The following is a 12,423-nucleotide window of genomic DNA, read 5'->3' on the forward strand; positions in this document are numbered from 1 at the left end:
CAGTGGCTGTGGGTTGTACGTGGTTGAAGAGTTTCTCCTCGCAAGTATCTGCTGCCTGCTGGGCTATATACTTTGCGCTCGCTCTCCTCCTTCCTCCAATTTATCTCAGACACAAAGGGGTGCTAGACCGGTGTACAATCACATGTACAAGATCTTTGATAAGGGATCTTGGCTGAAACCGGCGCATTGTCAACATGTCGAATTTGTTGACGTCAAAAGCCTAGTATGGTTCAAACAATTGTCTGTCAGTCAAAAACGAGTACAATCCAGAGATAAGAAGCATGCAAGTATACTTTACGAGTCAAGGTCACAATGAAACCTCCAGATCGTTGGATCCCTGCCAGGTATCATCTTTATGTGCATCCGCTAGGCCTAGGACCACTCACGTACTGACTAGGTTTCCAGGAACCTGTCTCAAGAGCCCACCCATTTCATCTCACCTTGAGCGACTGATTGCCATGAAAACGACACACACTTAATATTCCAGCCTTTGTGATAGTCAAATTCTTTCACTGGTTGTGTACCAGCAAGCAAGGCTTACAATACCTAGTAGTAGGTTCCACGGTCAGTTTGTCCTTTCGCAGCCCTTTGCCTCGGCGGACTTCGGAGATATCTGATAGTGATGAGCATATTCTTGCTAATATTTTCAATCACACGTCTTGTCCCTTGCCAATTCCCCAACACTGTCTATCGACACTGACTTCAATTTGTGTATTCGCGCTTTCCTACTATGATCGGCACTCCACGAAGCCAAATATATGGTACACTGACATCCCTCTATAGGAGCGACCCCAAGACGTGGCTGTGATGGGCCTTGCGTGTCGGTTGCCAGGTGACAATAACTCATTGGAAGAACTGTGGGACTTCCAAGCGAGCAAGTCCGACGCATGCAGCGAGACACCGCCCGCACGATGGGAAGCGTACCGTCGTCGCGATGGTGCCAATGCACGGATATTGGACAACGTGACTACGCGTGGATACTTTGTTGACGGGATGGAAACCTTCGACGCTGCGTTTTTCGGAATATCTCCGAAGGAAGCCGAACCACTAGATCCACAGCAACGGATGTCTCTGGGAGTGGCCTGGGAGGCGTTGGAGCATGCGGGGATTCCCCCGCAAAGCTTGGCGGGATCCGACACGGCTGTATTCATGGGTGTCAATACCGGGGACTTGGGAGAAAACGGGAGAAAAGGCTTCTCAGGGTCAACGGCAAGTCCGGGTATGACTTCAAATATAGGCTAGTGTCGGGTGTTCATGGAGCCTACCGTGACTGTGAACCCCTCATTTGCCTCAGTTTACAAGCCCCTTCCTAATCGCACTGGAAAACGGCACCAAAGTGTGTATCTGAAAGCTAATGAGTCGGGAGAGTAAACTTCACAAACTATTCGAAAAAAATTATTAGAGATGATCATTCACCAAAGAAGATGATTGTTGGACTGATAAACCATCTACAAAAGTACTTCAAGTTGAGAGTAGTCAACTGCGGATTAGGGGGCATGAGTTTCAGTAATCAAGGCAGTTCCTCCATTAGTTCTGAAGGTGACCATCCGAGTCCAAAACGCTTTGGAGCTATAACGCTTCATTCTAGAAAACTTTGAGTCCAATCAGTCTCTGCTCTGTAATAAAAAATCGACTTAAGTTTTTAATTCAAAGTATTAAGCTTTAGGAAGTGTTTTTCACTGGCAATTAATGTTGCGTTCCCGGTTGAGACACAAGAACTAAGTTATTTCAAATTCCAAAGTACTCATCTGGGTAGAGGGCTGGCTTGCAGAATTAGTTGTCTAATCAATGAATCATCATTGCCGTCGTACCATGGGGATATTCGATATAAAGACAAAATGTTGTGATCATTGCCCCACATTTGACGTATTCTATGTTAAGCAGTATATATGATCCTACGCAGACGCGACAATGAGTTCAAAATTTGGCGAGGTTGATTTTGAAACTAACCATGAACGCTCTTTGTTTTCTCATTTTCCTCATCTTACTAAGCCTGTTCTCCGTCATTATCCGCCTTTCCACACGCCTACACCTGTGTAGCTTGGGTTTAGATGATGCTCTTCTCTGCCTAGCTTTTGTATGTCCTACAGTATCCGCAGAAATCATGCCAAAGTCCGTTCTTACCATCTATTCAGGGAATGAGTTGTATAGTCTACTCTTGTGGCATTCTAGGTTTGTTGCGCATGACATGGATCAATATAAAATATGAAATAGTGCTAACAGCCGCAAAGCTGAGCTCCAGTCCAGAAAGAACACATCTCAGGCGCCGGATGACTTTTTTGTATGTTTCAAGATTTCACTCGGACTTCGTATAATGACTTCTTCATTTTAGGCACTCTGGCTGTCGATTCCGTTTTGTCAGTCAACTCTAATCATATGCAAACTCTCACTTCTGGCTTTTTACCAGCGGATATTTACCAGGCGTTCAGTAAAACGTTTTGGCCATTTCATTGCCACTATACTCATAATGTGTGGTGTTTGGATATTCTTCAGCTCCATTTTCTTTTGCAACCCAGTGAGCTATTTCTGGACTCATGGCCCGACTGCAAAAAAGCATTGCCTACCATGGAAGATCTTATGGACCCTTAATGGATCTATTCAGATCGTCAGCTACCTGGCCATTCTGATTGTCCCTTTGATGGTTCTGCCTGGTTTGTGCCTGGCGAAAGGCCAAAAGATTGGACTACTGAGTTTATTCGGTTTGAACCTGCTGTAGGTCGCAATCATGCCTTTTCCTACCTGCCGGTGAGATTGGTTTCTTTTTCCACTTGCTTACAATTCTGCAATCCATAGTCTAGCGTGCGCTGGAATGATCCATTCAGTGGTAACATTCATGAGATTTCTGAGTGGAAACTTTACACTTGGTAAGGACGCGTTCAGCATGATGTCCATCTCGCCTGCGCTCACTAATCGCTTCTATGATATTAGTCAACGCAAAACAAGATCTTGTTTATTCGAGTTCCGATGCAACACTCTCTATTGTGTGCGCGTGCATGCCTGCATGCTATCCTGTCTTTCGATGGATAGTTACGCGGCTGATTGTACAAAACATTCCTCAAAAGTTCAAAGTATTCAAAGAACCGACTGTATCGAGGAACATCAACTTGACGTCCCCGATTGACGATGATTCAACTTTTGCTGCCTCTGGTCACATGTACGCAGCTAGTGTTCAAGTCACAGAGGGTGGTGGATACCACAATAAACGGCAAGTGGGAGTGATAGAAGTGAAAAGATCGGTTGACATTATTTCAGAAGGAGATATGGGCGAGTGGATCATTCGAAGACAACATCACCGCTGTACAGACGCCCCAATTGATCGAGAACCAAGTGGATAAGCCGACACTCCATCGCGAAGCCCTTTTCAATCATTGGAGTGCGGGCTCAAGAGTTCCAGTAACAAGTGTTCAATGAACTCGCTCCGCTGTAAATATCCCAAATCGTTTTCTTACACAACGAAGACGCCTTCTTTGTGTCTCGGAATAAGTGGCTAGGAAATGATGAAAAAATACGGATAGTCGCAGTAGTTCCGGAAAGTAGTGTAAACAAGCATATAAGAGGATATCGAGAGAGGATGAGGACTGGAATCGCTGGATGAATTTGATATCAAACCATGGCGAAGAATTGTGTTGTTGTAGCAGTTGTCACTATATAATTAATGTAGTAATTATCTCAATTGTATAGTGACAACTGCTACAATCAGCTGAGCTCCGGTATTTTCAACTTTGTCGTTGAACTTAACTTATTTTAGATAGAAATTACTTCGGATATTCTCTTGTCTAGATGAATAACAGACTCGAGTAAGCTAACTGTTAGAGAGATATATGTTATATAATTTTTGCTTTACATTTTCTGTTCAATTATACTTAATTTTTATCTTTGATATATATACAGCAGTCCTTTTATACGGCTGCTTGTTTAGTCCCTCTGTCTTGTACGAGATGAAACTTAAGATTATATATTTTCTATATCTAATATAAATAATATTAAAATAGTTTTGTGGTTCGCAATTTTATCTATGACGAAATGTCTTATATTATTGAAGAGCTAAGTAGATATTTAAGTTTTAACTTAGACCTTATCTGACCATCGCGCGAATAGTACAACTGCTTATTTTTTTTAGACTTATTCTAACTTATCTCTAATCGCGCGACTGTAAAGCAGCTTTATCTACTAGCTCACCCGAGCAGTATCCATCTGTCTTCTGGCCGCGTTCAAGTTATACGCCGGGAGGTTAGTAGTTGGGTAGATGACTACCAGCGAATCCCTTCTGTTGTATGTTTTTGCGTATGTTTTTGCCTTTTTCTTTTCTTCCTATGCATCTCACGAACCACTAAGATCAACCTCAAGTCTTACCTTTAGCCTGGGAAGCAATCTAATCTCATTACTATTAACCTCACGTAGCTACAATTATGCATATATGTCCTTCAAAATGCAACAGCAGCGATAGGATCCCCCGGATGATCCACAATCCACCCGACAGCCCAGCAGAAGCGATCCATAATCTCCGAGGCGTACGTGTCCGAGCAGGTAGATGACCAGTATCGCAGTTCCAGCTGAATGCGGCCCGGCGATAGGACCGCAGCCAAGCACATATCGTACTGTAGATGGGGGTTAGCGTTTGCAGCACTTCGAGGCTTACATTATAGGGGACATTGCGGCACGATCCACTAACCTCAGTAGCGTCATCCATTTCCAGCATGTTGAAGCCAATCCCCGTGGTAGTAGACGCGGAAGTTTCAAACTCCGGTTGTACCGTCAGCACGGTGTTGAAGAGCTGCTGGTCCCCGTGGATATTCAGCCCAGCTTGTCGAACAATCTCGGGGACCGAGCAGTGGTGGTGGTCGTTGCGCTGCTGGATACTCATTTGGTTCGCGCGCAGTACATCCAGGACCGTGCGTGGGGCATTCTCGTCACCATCGCCATCCAGAACCATCCGGCAGGGAAGGATGTTGAAAAATGGGCCCACCATCTGCCAAATGTGCGGCAGGAGGATGTCGCGGCCCGACACAATGCTGCCAAAGCAGACGTCTGCGGCGTGCATGTAATGCTGCAGGAGCAGTGCCCACGCGAGCTGGAAGATGTTGGCGATCGTCAGGCCGTTCGAGCGCCAGAAGGTGTCGAGACGAGCGAAATCCTCCGGCTTCATCAGTCGGGGTAGGGAGCGGTGATCGGGTGTGCGGTCCGAGTATAGGCACTTGTCCGCACTGGGTCGTCGTGGCAGCCTGCATGGGCGAGCATCTGCCAGGGCTCCCTTCCAGTACTCAAGCGTCTCCTCCTTGGACCGCGTCTGCAGGTACGCCAAGTACTCGCTATATGGGGTGGCGGAGTCCGGCGGGAGCTGGCCGCGCAGGGCCAGAGCGAGATCGCTCAGGAGGATGGGCACCGACATGGCGTCGATGAGGGCGCTGCCAGTCTCCAGCCGGAAGAGGACCTGTCCAGACCGGTCTTGACCGACGATCAGCCGGTGGGGTGGCGAGCCCTTCTCCCACGCGGTCGTTGGCAGCGCCTTGAGCACTTCGAGAGTATCCTCGCCAGGAGGCAGGACCACCACCGTCGGCGAAGCGCTCTTGAGCAGAACATGAAGGTACTGCTTCTTGCTGCCGGGACGGCGAATTATCACCGTGCGCAGCGCGGTATGCCGCTGAACCACCTCCCTCCAGGCGACCACGACCTGGTCTGGGCTAATAACGGCATCATCGGTGCCTTCGAGGGCAAAAATCAGGTTTCCCCGATACTGGGAAGTATAAACCTCCAGCATACCGCAATGGGCGTCGGAACAGGGGTAGACATCCTGGAGGGACCCGACGGACTGCTGCCCCGCCAGATCGTAAACGGCTTCCCACTCAGCATGGCTGAGTTGTAGGACTGCTGAACTTGCTGGGTGCTCAGGGGCGACTTCCTTTCCATTTGGCACTGCAACAGGGACGACTGGGGCTTCGTTCGCGGGAGTGACCATGCGAGCTTTCTCGCAGAACAGAGCAACAGTATTATTCGCCAGGAAATCGTACATCGTCATGCGCATTCCCCCCTTTCGACACAGGCCCAGCAGCCGCATGGCGCTGATTGAGTCTCCACCCAAGGTGAAAAAGCTGTCGTCGACGCCAATGGCATCTTCGGCCACCGCGAGCACGCTGGCGAACGCCCGATGGACGAATTTCTCCTGACTGGACGCGGGCGGCCTTTTTATTTGGGTGGTCTCGCTGCTGCTGCCCAGATACTTGGCAAGTTGAGCTCGGGGCATTGCCTCTATCAACGCCCGCAATTCCTTCCGATTGGCCTTGCCGCTGGGACTCAGGGGCAGATATTGCAGCGGGATTACGATGGAGGGCACCATGAAGGGCGGCAGCGTCTGGCTGAGATGTTCCTTCAGCTGCTGGATGGGTTCGAGGTACCGGTCCAAGTCCGGGACGAGGGGAGAGGTCGAAGGCGTAGTTGTATGTGCGGCGTCCACGCGTCCATCGAAGCCCACGTCCCGCGCTGCACAGGTGAAGAGCACGATGCGAGATCCACGGAGATGCTCCAGGTGGATCAGCAGTGCGATGCAGGTGGTCGCTCCGCTCTGATACGCCTCGGCATGATGCTCGATCTCGTGGAGCTCGATGCGCTGCCCGTGCAGCTTCACCTGAGAATCCTTGCGGCCCATGATGGAGATACTGCCGTCGGGGTTGTGGTAGGCTAGATCCCCTGTCTTGTAGTAGCGATGGCCCGCGACGAAAGGGAAGTCTCTTGCCCACGCCGGACTGTGGATGAAGGCCGCCGCGGTCTCGGCCGGGCGGTTGATGTATCCTCGTCCGACGATCGGGCCCCCGATGACCAACTCCCCCACGCACCCGACAGGTTGCAAGCGGTGGTGATTGTCGGGATCAACGATCCAGCAGGAGGCATTGGGCGGTAGCCCCACATTGGAGGGTTGATCGCCGGGCTTGATATGTACTGCGGTGGTCGTGAGCATGGCGCACTCGGCGGGACCATAGCCGTTGTGGAGGTCGACGTGGGGACTCCATGTGGTGATGTCGGATTCCGACATGGGCTCGCCGGCCAGTACGAGCGTTGTCAGCGTGGGCACCGTCGATGGGCCGATGGTGCGCGCGACGGTGGGCGTGAGCATGGTCCAGTCCACTTTCATCTCCTCCATCGTCCCGGCGAGATTGTCCGTCCGCTGGGCCTCGGATGGTATACAGAGACAGCCACCGGCGCCGAGGGTGAAGGTGATTTCGAGAATGCACATGTCGAAAGCCAACGACGAGAACGAGAGACCTCGAGATCCGGGCGACAGGCCGCAGAGCTGCACATGGCCCTCCACCGCTAGAGAAAGCATCCCATGCTCGATGGTGGCTCCCTTGGGCGCGCCGGTCGACCCGGACGTGAACGCAACATACGCAGCATTTTGGAGGCTCAAGAAAGGTGTGTGGTACGCATTGGCATCGAATCCTGCAACGCTATCCTCGGACAGGACGACAACGTCCTTGGCGATTTGGCTGCACTTGTCACGAAGCATGGCGGTCGAGATCACCAACTGCGCATCCACGTCTCGGCAGATCCCCTCCAGGCGCGGGATGGGGAAGCTGGGCTCCAAACAGACCATTGCTGCGCCGGACATGAGGACCCCCAGCATGGCCACGGGGAGCCATTTCGAGCGCTCGGTACAGATGCCCACCACCGTCTCCGGCACGGCCCCCTGAGACTGGAGATGCGCAGCCAACGAGCGCGCTGCCCTAATCAGCTCCGCGTACGTCAAGGAGCCGTCCCACGCACAGACAGCCTCCGACTGGGGCTGCGTAGCGCTATAACCCTCTACCAGCTGGTGCAAAAAGCCTGGCCGTTCTCCGAGCTTCCGCTGATTCCACGCGGTCAACTGATTCTTATCAGAGGGACACGGTAACCACAAGTCACGGATACGTGATTGTGGCTGGTGTAGGATCCGTTCTAGAATTGAGGCGAACCGCTCCAGGATGATCTGCACCTGGGTGTCATGCACCATGGAGCCATCGAACAGCGCCTTGAGCTGCAAGGAGTCCTTACGCGCCTGAACAATCATTGAGAGAGGGTACGTGTTGAAATTGCGATCCTCCTCCTCGTTCTCCGGCGTATCCGCCATGATCGATTGCGATCGCTCGGCTGGACGCAGTCGGACTGTTAGCAGATTTTGAAAGGCGCAGGCGGCCGCAGCCTCGGGGCTGGAGTCGCAAATCGACAACAGCCCGGTGTGCTCGAAAGGCACGAGGGAGATGGCATGATCGTGGACCTCAGTCACTGCATCTTGAATGGCTTGGTCGGGCCGGAGTTGGACTCGGAAGGGGACTGTCGCAATGGTCGGCCCCATAATCCGGTCAATATCCAGCACTGGGGCCGTCCTCCCCGACACGGTCAGACCAAAAACAACATCGTTCGTGCCCGTATGCGCCGATATAACTATAGCCCAGGCCAGCTGAATCTTGCTTGCCAGTGCCCAGTCTTGATCGATGGTCGTGGAATGGACATGGATACTTCGAGAATGAGGAGAGCGCAACGCCGTCGTTCCGTTTTGGGGGAGCGGTGGAAACGAGGTCGCGGTGGCATTGTATCCAGCAAGTTCAGTCTTCCAGAACTCTTGTGCCGCCTTCGCGTCGAGGGTGGATATGTATTGAACGAGGTGATTGAATGGCTCCCGCTTTGGCGATGCACCGCCGTGATATACTTGCTCGACATCCTCCAGGACCTGCGCGTAGGACCAAGCATCGAAGATTGCATGGTGCATTCTCACGACAAACAAAGGTTCCTCATTCCGCTGCGCTCGATCAATCATAGCCATGCGCAGGAGAGGGGCTTCTAGGCCCATTGACCAGCTGTCACCAGTGGGGTAGGAGTCGGCCCAGGGGACGGTCTTGGCCGCAACGACGACTTGCAGGAATTCACTTTCGCATTGGACGATCCGGGTCCGCAAGATGGGATTGGCTGTAATGACCTGTTCCCAGGCGGCCTTGAATTTCGCCAGGTCTGTTTGCGGCGGCAGAGTGAATGCAAAGGTGCCCACCAAAGCATCTGGGATCTTGACTGATAATGCCATCATCCCAGCCTGCAGAGGGGTGCATGGGTACACATCTTCAATGCTGTCCTCTTGTAACAACTGGGAAGTTATCCTGGCGGTGGTAGGGAGACGGCTGGCCTCACTGATGAGACTGTAAGGGGGAATGACAGGGAGGTCGTGGCACCGAGCGGCAGCCTGGACGAGGGCTGCTGGGGTCTGCAGCGTGATCACGTCCGTAGCAGTGATGATGATATCTCTGTCGCGTGCGCGAGCCACTAGCTCAATCGCTTTCAATGATGTCCCTCCAAGGGCGAAGAATTCGTCATCGGCGGCGATCTGGGTTTCCGGGACTCCAAGAACGTTCGAAAAGAGCGAGCGCAGGGTACCCTCTACGTCACATGTCGATGCAGGCTGCTGACTCGGCGGTGCTTGGAGGTCCTGAACCTCGTTTGAGACCAGAGCCTTGGAAGCAAGAGCGACCAAAGTCCTCCGGTCGAGCTTCCCAGTCGCGGTCAAGGGGAAGCGATGCATCGGCACGAACTTGGTAGGAACCATGTACGAGGGCAACCGCTCGAGAAGCCAGCGTCGCATCTCTTTCCAGAAGGCCCGGGTGCGCTCGTCAACGGGGGCAAGTAGGTCTGCGGCTCCATCCTGGCTCGGGAAGACCGCTCCAGCTCCCTGCACCACCACAAACAACGTCAGTATAGCGTCGGAGGCCTGGCCGGGCGGGCTCACAACATCCGTCGCGGCCACGAGCCCCTTTTGATACAGCTGCGCGTGGTGCTCGATCTCCGGCAGCTCGATGCGCTGGCCGTGAAGCTTAACCTGGCGGTCTTTGCGGCCTAGATACCGTAACGTCCCGTCATCGATATTGTAATACACCATATCACCAGTGCGATAGAAGCGCTCCCCTACCGGTAACCCGAAGTCCGCCGCCCAGGGCGGGGCGCGCACATATGCCTGTTGGGCTGGGTGGTTCAGGTATCCTCGTCCGACAAGGGGTCCACTGATGAGGAGCTCGCCCGCCGCGCCAATCGGCTGAAGCGTGGAGATATCATGGGGATCCACGACCCAGCAATGGCCCGACTGTGACCGGCCAATATTCGACGGGTCGGACGGCTTCACGTAGGGCTGGATCGTGGTGACGACACTGCACTCCGCCGGTCCGTAGGCATTAATGAGTTGCACCTTCCCGGACCAGGTTGCGATGTTTTCCTGCGATAGCGGCTCGCCAACCAGAAGCAGTGACCGGATGTTGGGCACCGCCTCGGGCGTCAGCATTCTGGCCACCGATGGCGTGAGCTCCACCCAGTTGGCGCGGAGCTGGTTGATGGTGGGAGCGAGTTCGTTGATCCGCTGGGTATCCGATGGCACACAGACGCAGCCGCCGGCGATCAGGGTCATTAGCATCTCTAGGATACTGCTGTCAAATCCATAGGAAGCGAATTGAAAGGCACGCGATTGGCGGTTGAGGTTCTGGGCTTCGTTCTGCGCTAGGGCATTGGCACAGAACGACTGGTGCTCGATGACAATGGCCTTGGGCTTTCCGGTGGAGCCTGAGGTGAAGGCGATATATGCTGCTGCGTCTGCCGCACTCTCCGGCGGCGTGGGGGGTCGATTCAGCGGTGGAAGATTCTTCTCAGTACACAATCCAATCGGGAGACAGATCACCGTCTCGCACAATTTCCTCGCGGTCTCGTGCAGTGCTTGTGACGCAAGTATTACCTTCGCCTGGCAGGTGGTGCAGATCTCGACCAGGCGTGCATCAGGCTGAGAGGCGTCCAGAAGAACAAATGCCCCCCCGGCCCTCAAAATGCCCAGCATGGCCACGACGGTCCACATTGACTTCTCGAAAAGGACAGGCACGATGGTCTCCAATCGCACGCCTAGCGAGACAAGTCGGTCAGCCAAAACGCTGGAGAGGCGGTCGAGCTCGGCGTAGGAGACTGAGCCATCCCACGCACACAGGGCCTCTGCCTCGGGTTGCTGTTGGCACTGAGCTAGAATCAAGGTATGGATACACGTCCTCGGTCTGGTGAGTCGCCTTGGATCGTTCCACTCTGCAAGCAAGCGTGAAGCATGCTTCCCCAAGAAGCTGACGCTGCTCATTTTGGCGTGAGGGTTCTGCAGTAAAAATTCGAAGAGATGCGTCAAGGTCTCGATGATCGTCTGTGCATACTTGTCGCTTATGGTTGTACTCGAGAATCTCAGAGAGATGTCGATGGGAGACCGGCACATATCCAGAGTAACAAGCAAGTTGCAGCCATCAGATATCTGAGCGTAGTCACCCGAGCCATGCTGATGGCGGCTGTGGTTCTGGATTCGAACCCCAGTGTCAGGCAGCGCTTCACGACCCCGTTGTTGTGCGGGCCACGGCTCTGCTTTGCGTCTGCGTGCGGTTTCGGCGACACCGGCATTCGGGGTTTCTGAAATCTCCCAGGTCTCGACATGAGCTTCCGTACGAGAATGACGCGAGGCCGGACACAGGCCTGGTGCCGCATGAACGTCCTCAACGACAGTGAAGCTGGGAGCTTCATTGCCGGCGTAGCGTGCAAGTAGAACGGCCCATGCGAGCTTGATATAATGTGTCCATCGGGTGCTGTCGCCTTGTCGCCATTGTGTGGTCAATTTTGAATCTAACTGTGAGCGGATGACATGAAAGACAGCATGTTCATCATCACCGCCGTTCAAAGTCGGAAAATTAGTTGGCTGTGACTCCATCTCAGCCAGCGCCATCAGAGCTAGGTACGTTACCCTAAAACCTTCGTATCTTATCAGGGGGGGTAGAGTTTACGATGTACAACGCCACAAGCAGTCATTATATGTCATGCTCAGCCATTGCACGGCAGTGGCCGAAATAAGCAAGCCATCCATCTTGTGGCATGGTGACATCAGGTCCCAGGCATTCTGAGGAACAGCAAGGAGCAGCGAGCGCACGCCATACTGGTCCATTAGCTAGCATTGCTACGGGTCACGTTCCTAATCACCTTACATGGTTTAGAACCCACCCGTGCAGGGTATTATTGGATCCAGCACCATCTAGTTACGTACAACGTGCCTTGGAAGAAACCATTCAGTACGCTTGACTGTGAGGAGTCAATATCCGTCCATTTAGAACAGCATTGCTGGCTTTCGGTCCAAGTCCGCGGTGTATAACATTCAAGAAAGAGGCAAGTCAGCATGTCAGGGGCGTTCAAGCGGTGCGGCACGTCCCTTGCGCGGCTGACTCTAAGTAGTGCTGGGCGACACAAGCGAATGGAATGCTCGCTCGCTGTCTCCGCAAGGATACAAACCTGGTCTGCGGAATGTAAATGCTACCGGGCCTATGGGCAGGTGGACTGTCGGGGCGGCGGGAATGTGCAACATCGGAATCACGCCTTTCCCATGCGTAGAATGAGTATATCCTGTTGGTCTTG

The 12,423-nt window shown here is 53.0% G+C and overlaps 3 protein-coding genes across 3 annotated transcripts; 2 read left to right on the plus strand and 1 right to left on the minus strand.

Moving 5' to 3' along the window:
* Positions 1-760: 760 nt before the first annotated feature.
* BO95DRAFT_487807 (beta-ketoacyl synthase) lies at positions 761-1,242 on the plus strand (the record flags this gene model as incomplete). The annotated part of the gene is made up of 1 exon (XM_025590494.1): positions 761-1,242. The coding sequence occupies exon 1, from the start codon at positions 808-810 to the stop codon at positions 1,240-1,242; it is 435 nt and encodes a 144-aa protein (XP_025436982.1). The 5' UTR covers positions 761-807.
* Positions 1,243-2,332: 1,090 nt separating this feature from the next.
* On the plus strand, positions 2,333-2,704 carry BO95DRAFT_331840 (uncharacterized protein; the record flags this gene model as incomplete). Its single annotated transcript, XM_025581910.1, has 1 exon — positions 2,333-2,704. A coding segment is annotated over one exon (372 nt), but the record flags the coding sequence as incomplete, so codon positions are not given.
* Positions 2,705-4,424: 1,720 nt separating this feature from the next.
* BO95DRAFT_487809 (putative nonribosomal peptide synthase) lies at positions 4,425-11,245 on the minus strand (the record flags this gene model as incomplete). The annotated part of the gene is made up of 2 exons (XM_025590495.1): positions 4,425-4,553; positions 4,673-11,245. 2 exons carry the CDS (start codon positions 11,243-11,245, stop codon positions 4,425-4,427), a joined length of 6,702 nt encoding a protein of 2,233 aa, XP_025436984.1.
* Positions 11,246-12,423: the final 1,178 nt, after the last annotated feature.

This window comes from Aspergillus brunneoviolaceus (assembly GCF_003184695.1).
Source record: "Aspergillus brunneoviolaceus CBS 621.78 unplaced genomic scaffold BO95scaffold_100, whole genome shotgun sequence".
NCBI classification, from domain to species: Eukaryota; Fungi; Ascomycota; class Eurotiomycetes; order Eurotiales; family Aspergillaceae; genus Aspergillus; species Aspergillus brunneoviolaceus.